The following is a 15,138-nucleotide window of genomic DNA, read 5'->3' as shown; positions in this document are numbered from 1 at the left end:
GAAATGCATGTGGCTGGGCAGCTACTATAAGACAGGTGTGGGATTTTTCTTGTTTAGCATAGAAGATGTGTGTATCGTACTATACGTTTTGGGCTGCAATCTGGGGGGTCTCTTGTTGTGCTGCTGTTGACATGAATACAAGTATGTTGGTAGTCATGATAATTTCTTGTTGGATGTGCATACTTATGTAACTGTTATTTGTAATTTAGTATGTTGCTGTAATGGTACACTCTTTGGCTGTATGTTGACGTGAATCTAGTATGTGGTTGTTTTGTGTAGCTTTTTTTCTTGTACCTGCTTAATTAGAAGATTGATTTAGGCAGTTTTTTTTTTTTTTTTTTTTTTAAATTTGAATTTTTATTAGAGCCCAACAATTGAGATTCCATCTAGGACTGGAATTTCTTATTGTCAGCCTAAATAACTTTATATTTATTATTTTTATCATATATTTAATTATGCATTAAAATATATATATATATATATATATAAACTATATAAAGAAATTTTATAAATATCCGAAATAAGTTCGATATTCGAATTCGTCCGAAAAATAGGAGTTATTTATAATCTTTTAATCATAATTTCAAGCTCGACTCGTTTTTAACTGCCTAGTTCATTTTCATAAAATTTTTTATCTCATATCATCTCATCTAATAATTATAACTTTTTCAAATTCTCACACAAAATAAAATTAATAATTTAACTTTTTCAAATCTCAAAATAAAAATACTATTAAAAAAATATATTCTAACAATATTTTATTTAATTTTCAACTTTTATCTCAACTCATCTCATCTCCTCACCTCTCCGGAAACAAACGAAAATGAACCGAACTCGACGTACATCCCCTAAACACTTTCACTAGAAATCTCAATGAACAGACGCAACTTCTTTAGATCATGCACCACATGTATGCATGTCTCAGCACTTTGTGATTTAACGGATTGCGAGCACTACCGTAATACTCATCCAGTGACCATCAAATTCTGAATCTAGTGATTCATAAAGGCTACAAGAATGCAATTAACTGAAATCAAAGCCAGGGGCGAGAGAGACTGCAATTAACTTAAAATTCATAATCTTGTCTTCCACCTAGTCTTATATTTACTAAAAACACAAACAACTCGTTATCTACACGTCTTCTTAGATTTCAAAAGAATGAGCACACACTTATAAGAATTATAACATATGAATATATCATTTTGTATTTCTACATTAAGAAAAAATTACAGAGATGAAATAATGATGTTTCTCTTAAAATCTGCTTGCCGCTCAATCATGCAGAGATAAATTTGTAGCTGTCATCATCTTCAACACCAAAAGATATATGTAAACTCTTCTTAGCATCTCTCTCCGGAAAGTTTGCAGATTGAGGAGAACTAGGAGGGAGAGAATGAGAACTGGATCTTTCTCTAACATCTTTTCGGATATTCCATAATACCTCGACACATTGTTTCATGGAAGGTCTTGATTTTCTCGAAGGTGCAAGGCATAGGTGAGCTAGTTTGAGTACCTTCTCCACTGCCATGACTGATTCTGGGCTCCTTTGCAGCCTTTGATCCATGGCAATTACTGCCTCTCCTTCGTTCAGCTTCTTTATTGCCTGCATACAAAAGATGTTTTCATCTGTCTTGCCAATTTATTGATTGGAGACTTCACTGAAATGTATAATGTCACATAACCATCAAGATACCTACGAGGTGACACTAATTTGCAAAGTTTGAAAAGAAAATCCACTCTTTCAGTTATTATAAAAATAGAATTATGTGAAAAAAAAAAACAATGCTATGAAAGCTTAGTCCCTTTATTAATTACCATGAGACCCCTTTCATTTTTTTCTTCAAAAAAAGTTGCATACTTATTCAGTTATGTTGTTTGGGTTTGAAATAACTGCGCTAAAAGTTATCTTTTGGTGTAAACAGCGAAGACATGCAAGATGAAATGAATAAAGGTAGTGGATGCTGGGGTAACATTATGAGTTTGTTCCGTTCTGAATGGCTGAGAAAGAAGGATTTAGACTTTGCTCAAGTGCTTCATTATTCTACTTCCTCTCTGCACACTGATTCCTTGAATGTTTATTTTACTTGAATCCCTTATTGTTGAGGAATGATCTCACATTGCCTATGGTAAAGGTCTTGGACATGTTTATAAGGAATGGGCAATTCTCTCTTGTAGAACCGGTTTTATGAGATGAGTTAGGCCCGTGAATTTCTTCATGGTGTCAGAGCCTACTATAGGACGAATGAAGGCCCACACTACTTACTCCGTGACAAAGACCAGAAAAAAATACTGGCTTGCACGTGAGGGAGGGTGTTGAGGAATAATCTCGCATTGCTTGTAGACAAGGTCTTGGGCATGTTTATAAGGAATGAACAATCCTTTCTTGGAGAACAGGTTTTATGAGATGAGTTAGGACCATGAATTTCTTCATTTATCATTTCTTTTCATCTTGGATATTAGTTCTCAAAATCAAGTACATACTCAGCTTTCATTTGACAATTAGCTAATCCATTCTCAACAATGTTAGGGTGACACCATAGTGATACTTGTCTCTGATACATGGGAACAGGCTATATGAAGTGGAAGATGTGACTGGTCATGGCAACTATGATGAGTTTATGTGATGACTGTCTTATATGCAATACCAGAACAAGGTGTAAAATGGTGCGGCTGGAATGGTGTGACTCCAGTTTCACGCAAAATGTCTAAAACAAAGTGACTGGAAAGTTTGATCTTGTCATGGTGATAATATGATAAGTTAAATGGACAATTAAAAGTATTTTCTCAGGTAGCTCAGACAATGTAAAATAATATCCTGGATTTGATATGGTCTGGCTTGGATTTAGATTTGCCTGGGAGTATTCTCTAGACTTGGTTGGAAGAGGGACTTGGACTTGGACTTGGTATAGTCATGATATAAAATAATCCATCATTCATCATCTTCCAGATGGATGGAATCCACAAGCCATTTTGATTGCTTGAGCAGTGGGACTATCTGACATATACATCCTTCTAGCATCATGATTTTAGGCCCAATTTTCAGCTTTTCAAAAGAGGATCAAGATGGTTATATGCACTTTAATGTGTCTAGATTGATTACATCTACTTTATTTTTAGTCACTTGTGCACAAATGCCGGTATTTTAGTATTGACATCAATTCTTACTTAACCAATGTAGATGCGCAATATATGAATCAATGCGAAACACCAAAAGCACAGACTACTTGTACTGCTGATTATGCACAGGTGAAATGAAATGGGAAATAGAATAATGTCAGGTTCTCAACTTATAACTGAATTGGAAGATTTTATTGTCTGAATTGAACTATGTTTAACTCTTAAAATGTTATGACCAGACATGGATTTGCATGGTGTTTAAAGCTAAAGTTGAGTAATAACTAATTCGTTGTGTACTTCAAACAGATTAGGTAATCTTACTCCAATGAAGCTAATTCAGAATGTTACCAGGTTAATTCCTTTATACTGTTTCCAGGATATAAGAATACATACCCATCTTATTGTTACCCGCTCACTGATTGATCTCTTCGTTTCAATGGGTTTTCTTCCAGTCATCAGTTCTACAAGCAACACACCGAAGGAGTAAACATCACTCTTTTCGGTGAGTTGATTCGTCCTTAGGTAGTCAGGATCCAAGTAGCCTGCCGTTCCTTTGACTTGAGTTGAAACATGAGTTGCGTCAGGGTCTGTTGAGCCCAATCGTGCAAAACCAAAGTCTGCCACTTTTGCACGCAGTTTCTCTGTTATGAGAATGTTTGATGCTTTTATGTCTCTGTGGATTATTGGATGATCTGTTAAATACATGAAAAAAGTTATACGTCTCCAAATGCTTTTTCCAATAAGAAAATGGTGACACAGTTTTGCTATTGATTAAGGAGTTTACTTCTCAACACTGGCATACATTGTACCTTTAAATGACTTTTTAAATTCCAGAACACACGAGGAAAATTTCTAATGATTTAGCCACTTGGATCGGTACATTAAAGTCCATGCATTTGAACTTCATGCAGAGTAATATCACTACACTCTTTTAGACATCTTTGAATTATTTATGAGAATAGGAAGTTGCCTGAAGTTAGAACATAGCCCTACTTTTGACTGAAATAATCTGCATACCTGTGTACATGTGAAGGTAGGTAACTGCATGAGCAATATCGATTGCAATCTCCAGCCGCTCTGCAATTTCAAGTCCTTTTCCCAAGGTACCTGCAATGAAAGATGACTAATGTTTTCATTTTCCTTTCCTTGTTATCAATTCAGCCACTAAATTGAGCACCCACTCTTTCTGCTTGTAGGTAAACTTTTCAAGCAATTTCTACTATAAGAAAATAAGTAGCCAATACCATTGAGGTGGTCTCTGATTTCTAACCATGCCTACCTAAGAGTCAACCAATTACTCAACTAGCAGATTCTAAATCTTCAGGTGAAAATGGATTGTAGTTTTGGCATGGAGAGTGAAGGAAAAACTTCTATTTTTCTGAGAAGAAGGAGAGAGAAGGAAGGGCTTGAGACCTCATAATTCTCTCCCACATTACAAAGCTTCTCGATTAATGACAATGAAAGAAATATTTAGTTATTTATAGCACAATCTTATTCTTAGAATTCGTCTTCTGCTATTTCCAATCCTCAGCATATGCTTAGAATGCATTATCTAGCTCTTCTGCTTTATGGAATGGAAAAAAATCAGGGATTTAGTTGTATGCTTTGGTTTCAGGGGAATTTAGCACATACAGCTCACGTATATATATACCTGACATCTGTTTCAGCTTTTAGATTTTACTGACTATTATACCTCATAGTTTTTTTTATAAGTAAAAAATAAGGCTATTATACTTCATAATTAGAGAAATTATAGTCGGTTGACTTACCATCAAGATGTTCCCGGAGTGTTCCATTGCTGACATATTCAAGCAGTATGATCTTCTCATCTTCATGCTCCAGATATCCATACAACCTTACCAAATTCAGATGCTCAATCGTTGACAAGGTAAGCATTTCATTCTTGAACTCCAAGTGGTTTTCATGTTTGTTCTGCCACATATTTTCAAGCCATTATGCATCTTGATGGAAAATCACTTTTATCTATGCTTCTAAAAATTATTTGGTCCCATATTACCTATATCCTCTCCTTTGACCACATCAAACCATTAAGTTTACAGACAACAATTCAAGCAATATTTTCTGGTTACAACGATTTTGTTTTTACATAATCACATGTAAGTTACAGAATTACCAATCAAAAGCTATCAATCAAGAGACTTATTGTCCTCATGCATGATACTGTACCTTTCTCGCGCGCTTTATTGCAACAAGAGTACCATCCCGGAGCCTCCCCTTGTACACTGTCCCAAATCCGCCTTCCCCAATTATATTAGCTGGAGAGAAATTTTCGGTTGCCTTGTAAATCTCTTCAATGGAGAAATTCCCAACTTGACCATTGAAAACACAGGAAGAATAACCAGAGCTAGAGGACTTGAACATTGATGAACTCTTCGCGCTGCTCCCCGAAGAAGGATCTGTTGAAACTGCAAATAGGAAACACTAGTAACACGGTACCCATTTACCATAAACATTGAAAGTGCAGGAATTCGAGCTTCTTTAAAAATAGTAATGTCTTGACCGTGTTTTAAGCCAAGTTAAAAACCCCATGACTTGACATCCATATTTACGCAATTGGTTGCCTTATGGCTTATACTGCCGCTGAAGATGTCAAGCTATATGCGTTAATGGGGGAGGAGCTCGAGCTTTGACCAATGTAGATAAATAGGAGATCTATGGATCCTAAATTTCCTAACCTTTGAACATCAACGAAATCAGAAAACTTACCCGAATTCCCTCTGGTTCGAACGATATTTCTGCTGGAATCAGCTATATGATCTTTTGAGTAGACCTTCTTCCGCCAGAAGAGAACAACGGCGAAAGCTCCAGCAACTTTCTTTGCTGCAACCTTGATATATTTCAAGGCAGAACGAGTTCCATTGGATGCGCTATTGCCGGCCGGTTCATCTCGGAGAATGAAGTTTTCTTGTCTTTGGCTCGAGGGGAAGTTGCGGGGACTTGGTGCTTTCTTCATCTGCAGAGGTGATGATGAGCTTCGCAGGTTTGAACGTATCTTACCTTTTTGGCTTTGTGGAACAAAAGCAACACATCATCTGACAAGAAGTTACGGGAAATAATAGACTATGTTTCTTGCTCGTAATCTTCTCATATTTTTATTTCTGGGAGACCTTTTCAAGCAATTCATGCTGATTTTACCGACAACGTCGAATGCTACAGACGAGCACGACAGATTTGGAAAGGTCAACCAACTTGCCATGGTCTTATCCCCCGCTTTGAATACAGAAACTTCCGGCTTGGATTTTTCCAACCTCGAGGTTGACCCTCGTTATTTTCAATAATATGCCCTCTACTTCTAAAATCTTTTTCACCAGATGCTCTCGACTAGTCTTAGCGCTCGTTTATTTTTAGACATGAGATAAAATAAGATTAAAATTAAAAAGTTAAATAAAATATTATTAAAATATATTTTTTAATATTATTTTTATTTTAAAATTTAAAAAAATTAAATTATTTATTTTATTTTATGTAAAAATTTAAAAAAATTATAATAATGAAATAAGATAAGATAAAATGAGATATTTTTTGAAAATAAACAAGACCTTAGTCTATTATAAATTATCTCATCTCATCATTATAATCTTTTTAAATTTTAACATAAAATATAATAAACAATTCAATTTTTTTAAATCTCAAAATAATAATAATATTAAAAAATAAGATTATACTAATATTTTATTTAACTCTTTTAAAACTATCTCATTTCCTTATTAAACGAATCCTTGCCATTCTTATCCTGTCTTATTGATTTTTTTAAAAAATAAATAAATACAAAAGGGTAATCGAACTTTATTTGCATGATGTACGTGTGCTTAATTGATGCCCTCCAACATTCAAGCCTGCTCAAAATAGTAAAGTACCTCTTTTTTCTTAAACCATTTCGATTGAAGGTGAGTTTGGCTTTTAACATGTGTTGTTATCTTCAAGAAAAACATCAGCTGTTACCGCTGGTCTGGTCAACTAATTTGAATCAGCAATTTTAGTCTTTTTTCCATTTTTCATTTAAGCTATAAAAGATATTAGGATACGAGAACTCAGTTTCCAGATATCACTCGTGAGAGAGAGGCTGCTGCAAGGCCATTGACCACAAATTCTTCTTTGCTAATCTTTTGGATCCATCGCCTTGAAACGATCTGATCCGTTGAAAAAGTACTTTTAAGGGATCTCTGAACAAGGTGAGAATCTATATATGAATACAAAGACAAATCAGGGAGAAAGAACTGCGGATGATCCCAGCAGGACAGTTCTTTAGAATCCACTGTAGTGTACTGTACTGTACTGTACATCTCTTTCAACTACTAATTTTTAGAGGAAAATTCCCATTTTCCAACCTTCTCCGCCTTTTTTCGGGCATCGGAGGCTTTTGTTACCATTAGTCACAGCTGGCCGTACTATCGATCAACTACATACGGTGTTTAGCAACAGCATCATCAAATCTCAATCTCATCAGGAAACTGTTCAGCAATAAAAAAATATTAGTAATATTAAAATGTGAATGAGAATGGTCAACTAGGCACAACAAAACTATTAAAAAGATTTAATGCTCACATTCTGTCAAAGCCGCATGCTTACAAGAATATCATGGAATTATTATTATTTTTTATTTTCATTTATTATTTGCATTATAAACAAGACATGCTTAAGAAACTATCTTTAAGTAATACTACCCTGGAACAGCCAAAACATCAATTTAAAACCTCAGATAAAAGAGCGAGTTCAGAAAATCGACACAACTGGATATGATACTGACCTGTTTCATCAAAGTTTACTCTCTCTCCAGTAGAACACAGGATGTAGAAAAGGGTAGCAAGAAAGTATAGTAGTGATGTAAGTAATAGGAATCCTTGGAAAGAACCCACCAGCTCAACAAAGAAACCAGCTCCAACTGTTCCGACAATCGCGGCAAATGTTCCAGCTGTATTCGACATTCCTGAAACCAGAAATGTAGTACTCAATTGTAATGGTCAGACACGTAGTACTTTCTTTACTCATCAGGTTCAGAAGCAAAACATATTTTGCATGTTTAGTCGTTCCTGCTAAAAAAAACTAATATATGTTATTCAAAAGTCCATTTCTCCATAGCTGACATTGGAAGTTTATCGCCCAATGTGGGGAACCTGAGATATTGTTGATTTCAAAAGCCAATCATTGCATTGTGGAAGCTACTCTTTATGGAGGAAGACACAAGGGAGCTCAAGATAGTGGTGACCACAATATAAAAACATCAAACTTTCTATTCGACTTGGAGGTTGACCATTTTAAAAGGAGAAAAAGGCCACTGCATAAGGACAACAAAAATACTTCTAGGAGGTCAGCTATTACTGTAGTATGTCTTTATGTAAAGCGGGTTTTTTTTAATAGTAGGTTGTTTCAAATTACTAAGAAGTTTTCAAAATTGATATGATCAGGTGACAACACATTTCAAATGAATAAATTAGATCAGACCAAGTCAGAGAAATAATGAGATGAACAGAATATTACCGTGTAATACGCCAGAATATTGTGGAGCAATCTCCTGGTACCAAAAAAAATAAAGTAAAAGGTTAGAGGGGAGCGCAACATCCATTCTAGTTAAGCTTAGTCATTAAGAGGATTCACAGTATTGACCTGAAGATTCACAAGAAAACCGGAATGACTGAAAGATTTCAGACCGACGGCTAAAGTAAGCCAAGCAGAAGCGATTGATGGATGCTTTGCTGTGGTTAAACCAATAAGAGCAATCCCAGGACCAAGAAAACCAATCGACTGCATAGAAGATGCAGATTTCATATAATTCAACACGAAGTGAGAAAATCGAAAATTGAAAAAATACAAGCAGAAACTGATTAAAGAAAGGTAAAAAATGAAGTATGGTGTCAACAACCTAGGTTCCATCTTCAGTATTACCAGAAACTTCCACATTGCAAGATAAATTTACCACACTACTTAGTTTTAAAAAGGTCGTATAAAACAAAATGAATTTCTTTTTTGGTTCTAATTTCTTCTCTTCGAGATAATTTTCAAAGAACGTACCTTTAAGATTATTTTATGCATGTGTAAATGAATGCCTCATTACAGTTAAAACTAGTAGATAGGATTCATTCCCCTGATTTCTTGATCAGATTAAAAATAAAAAAATTCAGATCTTAGAAGTGAGAAATGACCCTGTGCTGCAAATTAAATTGATGATAAAGGAAAATGCTGCACCTGAAAGATCTTGCGAGTCAAAGTGACACTTATACCACTTTGTATCAACATGTCCGACCACAAACCACCAAAGTATCCCATGATAGCCATCATACTCCAAGGAACAGCACTAAACCATGCGGCTTGTCTGAGGTCAACATGATATATCTGCAGCAACAAATTGTATTTTGTAAAAGGTAAAAGTTCAATTAGGCATTATTACTCCTGATAAAGAATCATAGATCATAGCCAAAGTATTTGGACTTACCATGTTAAAATAAATGGGCATCCAGGAAAGAATAACGAAGAAGCCCTGCAGAAAAAGATGAAATATGAGTTTGCATAGAAATCTATAATCTACAATAACAATGATGAGTGTACACACAAACACCCACACACAATCTGACAATGAGTTCGTATTAACCTCACACACTCATAAGCTTTTTCTCTCAATTAGACTTTGCACTATACTAAGGTAGTCTTATGTGTGCCCCCCAGCACCTAATTAAAATGGTAATTCTGGGATATTCTTTCTATAATGTTGGGGGAAGAGGTGGCAACCAAATTGTGATATACATATATGGGATTCTTTTACCCTTTCTTCAGATGGGTACACAATTGGTAAATAACACTACTTTTGGGACAGAGGAGGCTGTCATCAAGGCAGGAGTACACCTGCTACTGGCCAATATGATCAAACTAAACAATATATTTAGCACATGTTAACAAACTTCTAACATGATCCTTGGAAGAAACTAGTGCAAGATATGAATGCAATTACCCAGCTATGCATAGCATTTGCAACGATTAGGGACCATGTTGGCAGTTTAGAAAGCAAGCGCCGGAAAGGTGGGATCACTTTTGTTGTCTTAGGTCTATTCTCCATGGGAAAGGATTTTTGCCTCTTGTCCAATATGTACTCCAATTCATATTTTGATATCTGAGGATTTCGGTCGGGAGTACTTGATATTGCAGATATCCATACCAAAACCCACAGAAATCCAGATAATCCAAATATAACAAATGGTCCAAATGTACCACCGCGTGACATGAGGATGGGAGAAAGTGTGAGTCCTATAGCACTTCCAAGCTGAAAACCAGCCATTGCAAGTCCGACAGCCCTGGCTCGTTCTGTTTGAGGGAACCATCTAAAAGAAAAAGTTCACAAGTTCTTTAAAATTTTAGCTTCACCAACTTCTTAAACTACAAGAATCTGTTCATAAGCGCGGTATGTCTATCATAGATATATTGTTAATCATTGTGAAACATTAGGTTTTTAAACCCTCTATACCTGGCCACCATATTGTTCATGCAAGGAAGAGCTACTCCTTCAGCAACGCCAAGCAGAGCTCGCATCGCAAGGAGGGCCCACAAAGAAGTCTCCGCAGCCCAAGGAGTAAGGTAGGTAGCTAGTGACCACAAAGCCACACCCCAAGCCATGACTAACTTACCGCCATAATAATCCACTAGGGCCCCTCCAGCTATTGGCGAGATCAGGTATCCCCACAAGAAAGATGACTGTCATAAGTGTCTATCCAGGAGTCAGTCGGAAGTAAAAGCAAATGAGATTTTATGAGAAGAAAGAACTCAATATCATAACTACTCAATATAAAAATCAATGAAGCCCAAGCTTGGACATTAAGCACGACACTTCACATGGTTTCCTCTTTTTTCTCTTAACAAGTACTTCACTTGGAGTCTATTTGATACGGTAAAATGACAATATGGCTAAAGGAAAAATCATATACATAAGCTGCTTGATTTACTACCAGATCATTGGAAAGTTAATCATCATGATTGCATTCCAAGTCTAATACTGAAATTGAAGGACTAATATTTCCTAATTTTTAATAGCTATTAAGTTATTTACTTTCGATTTTATTCTACATTATAGATATGACATTTAAAATGGACACTTAATGCATTCAAGATTGCATATTGACATGAGTGTGTGTGTGTCTCTCTCTCTCTCTCTCTCTCTATATATATATATATATATCAATAACAATATCGATGATTTAGGCTTCAAAAAAATTTCTTTCTTGGCAACCAAAGAGAACATTTAGGACTAAAAATAAAGCTCGACGAGTGTGTGCGTGTGTGTGTGTATGAGACAGAGAGAGAGAGTGAAGGTAAAAAAAACACCTGAACAATACCAGAAAACGATCGGCTCCATCCGTGAGAGAGAGACAAAGGAACGATCGCCACCGACATCACAACTCGGTCCGCATTGCAAAGCGCCAGAGCCAAGGCCAGCATCGCCACCACTTTCACCCTCTCCGAAGTGATAAACTCGGCGAAACTCGGCGCCTGCACTTCGTTCTCTTCCGGCAAAGGCCCGAACTGAGAATCGTTCGAGAAAACCCTAAGTTTGAACGAGTGAGGATCTCGAAGCTCAGAGGATACCTGCCGAAGTCCAATTCTCAGCAGAGAATTCGTCAATGAAATGTTTCCGAGGCAGCATCTGTAGGACAATTGGACGAAACGCGAAGAAAGTTTGATAGTTTCGGTGGCTCGGAATGCTGTGAGAGAACTGCGATGAAATGGACGATGAAGAGCGATGGCAGAGCTCATGGCGGGGGACTCCGTCGGTGAAGAGAGAGACAGATACTAGCTGTCAGCCGCCGGTGTTATACTTGCTAATAGCTAATATAAGCTAAAATTCCTGACCTGCCCCCTCTGCTGCCCATAGAGCTAGATGTGCGTTACTACGTTTATCGATTTAGAAGGTGTTTGGGGGGTGAAACTGAGATTTCGACTTGTTAATTATTGCTGTCGATGTTTTCAGAAAATATGTCATCTTATCTCATCTCATTTAATCTAATTATTATAATTTTCTTAATTTTTAATATAAAATAAAATAAAATAAATAATTTAATTTTTTTAAATCCTAAAACAAAATTAATATTAAAAAATATATTCTAACAATATTTTATTTAACTTTTTAACTATAATCTCAACTCATCTCATTTTATCTGTAAAAACAAACGAAACCTCAATTTCTCACCTAATCTGAAACTGAATTGAGCTTTTACTCTAATTTTAAGTCAAATCTAATATTTAAATATTTAATTTTCAATTTATTAAATTCATCTCAACTCAAATTTTTTTTATAAATAGTATCCATAATTTTTTTTAACTCAACATATATTTACATACGAGACTTATAATATTTTTTAATTTTTTATAAATACATATAAACTCATCTTATATAAGATTGAGGACCGACCAAGTTAGAGTTAGTATGTCCATCCTCTGACTTCGACATCTTCATCAAGTTGGAGTCGGATTTTGAGTTTTTTTGGATTTTTTGTACTATTTTCAATTTCATATTTAGAACATTTTTTAAAAAAATAATTTTTTATGTGAGTTTTTAAATTTAAATTTTTTCAAAATTTACAATCTAAAGTAAATAATTTACTTTTGTTTCAATTTTACTAAAAACATAACAAAAAATAAAACTAAATAAAAACAAGTAATATACTAACATGCTTAAAAAAAAAAAAAAACTAAAAATGACTAATCATTGCAATAAATATTCACTCCCATCATCTACCATCCACATCCAACTAATAACTACAATGAACATCCACACTCATCATCCATCAATCACATCCAAAATATCCACACCCATTATCCACATTAATTATAATAATATTTTCTTATAATGACTATAACAAACATTTTTTTCAGTTCCAATCCTGACAAAAAAAGAAACCTAACATTTTCTAAGTGCCAACTAAATTAAATGTTCTCAACAACAAATATCATCGCCCAACAATAAATTAAATGTTCCAAGTATCACACTGTCATTCCAACTTTCAAGTTGTGTTTAAAAAATATATGAAAATATTTTAGTTAAAAAAATATTTTTTGACCGACATAATATATCAATACAGGAAAATCATAAGCATGCATAGGTAATAGGAGGTTTTAAGTTTTTATCCCAAATCTGTAATAAGTTTTATCCTTCAGACTAATAGTGTATAGAGATTCCTTTCATACTGGAGATTAAAAATAGTGCAACTTCAGTTTCCATCATCCTATGTGCAGACAAGAGGTCCACTTAATGAAGCCATTATAGAAGAAAGGAAGCAAGGGATCAGAGAAATTCAGCAACAGACGTTTGTCATGCTAAAAACAAGAAGCATCAGCCTATGCCAGTTCATATTAAATTCAGTACAACAAAATCCATAACCTTCGAGTAAAATTAAAGCTACAACGTCGGAATTATAGAATCAACCAATCTAAAGTATTTTAGTTTGTAAATGAGCATTGCCTTCCATCCATGCAATGAATCAAAACTTGGTAACATCTAATAGAGTACATGGATGAAGTTTTTATTTAGGTGGTTAGAGTCTGAAACGCTGGTCCTTGACAAGAGGAGAGTGATAATCTCTTGTTGATAAATAGTTAAGTTGCAACAGGTAAAAGTATTTTAATATGTAATGGAATTAGAACAGAAACATACAGCAAGTGCATATATCAATTTTATAAATATAGAGATGAAAAGGTCCAATGCTGCCTCTAAAAATGTACAATATCAACTCTAAGAGGTCAAGAAAATATTCTAGATTGAATATGTAAAAGTATCATTATCCTTATCATTAACCTATCTTTATGAAAAAAAAAAAGATAAAAGAAATTGTTATTTTTTTAAACTCAATAAAAAGGAGATAATTGAACTAAATAAAAAAAATATAAGTATCTTAATAATTATACTATTATCCATCTTAACAATCATATCTTAACAAGTGATCAAAATTATGAGAAGGTTAAATATTAATTTAAGAGTAATGTAAGATAAAGTTTTAAGTGCATAAATTTCACGTACTTCTAATTTATTTCTACACTATGCAAATATATTTAAAGCTGAGAAGTTACAATCAATGTTTTGAATTTTCGTATCATACCAGCTGGTACAAGGCTGGAATATTTCATTTTTGTGGTGTAGCCGGTACAGAGAATGGTATAGTTTTGTACCGGTCAGAATTTCGACCATTTCGGACCATACCGGCCGATATTTCGGCCTGTACCAACTTATGTTTCGGCCTTTACATTTTTTTTTTCATTTCTTCAAACTGTAAGTTTATTTTTTTACTCTCAATTCAGATCAAATTATTTATAATTTATATATAATTTATTCATATATAGATTATTATTTTGAAATATAATTTATTCATATATAGACTATTCTAAAACGGTACCAGTATTAAAATATTTCATTTTAATACCTCGACCAGAATGGTCACAAATACGGTATTCAAAATACTGGTTACAATGTCAACAATGTACTTCTCAACAATCGGTGCAAAAGACCTCTCACCAAAATTTTCTACACCGCATTTTTCATTGTCTGTCCGACAAAACTCTCAGTTCAAACTTCAAAGAGGAAAAACTGTGAATTTGGGACTTTTTTAGCTTGAGATTTCGGTGCTTTTCCTTCCTAACCTTGGAAATAAAGTTGCAAGTAGTTTGCAAATTCCTACGTTCTCAACAACCAACGGGAGAACAAGCTATCTGATAAGTCTTAAACAATTGACACGTGCTGCTTCATTAAAAAAACATGTTACAAGGATAACAAGTCTTTAAGCATGTTCCATTTGTTTGCATTATTGACAATTCTGTAAGAATAACAAGTCATTGTTGTTCTAGCTGGAATTTTGTATCTGAAATTAATCTAGTCCACAAGTTTATTCATAAGAAAAATGATTTTTTTATTTGGTTTTTTCTCTTTTATTTTCTTTTTATGAGGTGTATTTTTAGATCAGTAGATATATTTTTAAGGTATATAAGTTTTACACATTATTTTATAAACAAATAAAGTCTATTATTAAA

The 15,138-nt window shown here is 34.4% G+C and overlaps 2 protein-coding genes across 3 annotated transcripts; both read right to left on the bottom strand.

The window, feature by feature from the left end:
* Nucleotides 1-1,056: 1,056 nt before the first annotated feature.
* LOC121239076 (calmodulin-binding receptor-like cytoplasmic kinase 2) lies at nucleotides 1,057-7,149 on the bottom strand. The gene is made up of 7 exons (XM_041136204.1): nucleotides 6,996-7,149; nucleotides 5,845-6,091; nucleotides 5,305-5,543; nucleotides 4,887-5,049; nucleotides 4,135-4,224; nucleotides 3,511-3,809; nucleotides 1,057-1,603 (listed from the first exon to the last, which is right to left on the bottom strand). Exons 1-7 carry the CDS (start codon nucleotides 7,068-7,070, stop codon nucleotides 1,277-1,279), a joined length of 1,440 nt encoding a protein of 479 aa, XP_040992138.1. The 5' UTR covers nucleotides 7,071-7,149; the 3' UTR covers nucleotides 1,057-1,276.
* A 153-nt stretch (nucleotides 7,150-7,302) lies between these two features.
* LOC121239075 (probable anion transporter 4, chloroplastic) lies at nucleotides 7,303-11,923 on the bottom strand. 2 transcript variants are annotated; one of them, XM_041136202.1, is made up of 9 exons: nucleotides 11,446-11,923; nucleotides 10,592-10,818; nucleotides 10,082-10,448; nucleotides 9,569-9,613; nucleotides 9,322-9,468; nucleotides 8,743-8,880; nucleotides 8,617-8,650; nucleotides 7,886-8,065; nucleotides 7,303-7,589 (listed from the first exon to the last, which is right to left on the bottom strand). In XM_041136202.1, exons 1-9 carry the CDS (start codon nucleotides 11,872-11,874, stop codon nucleotides 7,582-7,584), a joined length of 1,575 nt encoding a protein of 524 aa, XP_040992136.1. In that variant the 5' UTR covers nucleotides 11,875-11,923; the 3' UTR covers nucleotides 7,303-7,581. The 2 variants fall into 2 exon arrangements, with proteins under 2 accessions (XP_040992136.1, XP_040992137.1); XM_041136203.1 differs by having other exon boundaries at nucleotides 10,592-10,831; nucleotides 11,446-11,583.
* Between the last annotated feature and the right edge of the window lie 3,215 nt (nucleotides 11,924-15,138).

The sequence above is a fragment of the Juglans microcarpa x Juglans regia genome, chromosome 7D (genome assembly GCF_004785595.1).
Source record: "Juglans microcarpa x Juglans regia isolate MS1-56 chromosome 7D, Jm3101_v1.0, whole genome shotgun sequence".
Lineage (NCBI taxonomy): Eukaryota > Viridiplantae > Streptophyta > Magnoliopsida > Fagales > Juglandaceae > Juglans > Juglans microcarpa x Juglans regia.
Note: the sequence above shows the minus strand (reverse complement) of the source record. Positions and strands in the feature narration are given on the sequence as shown.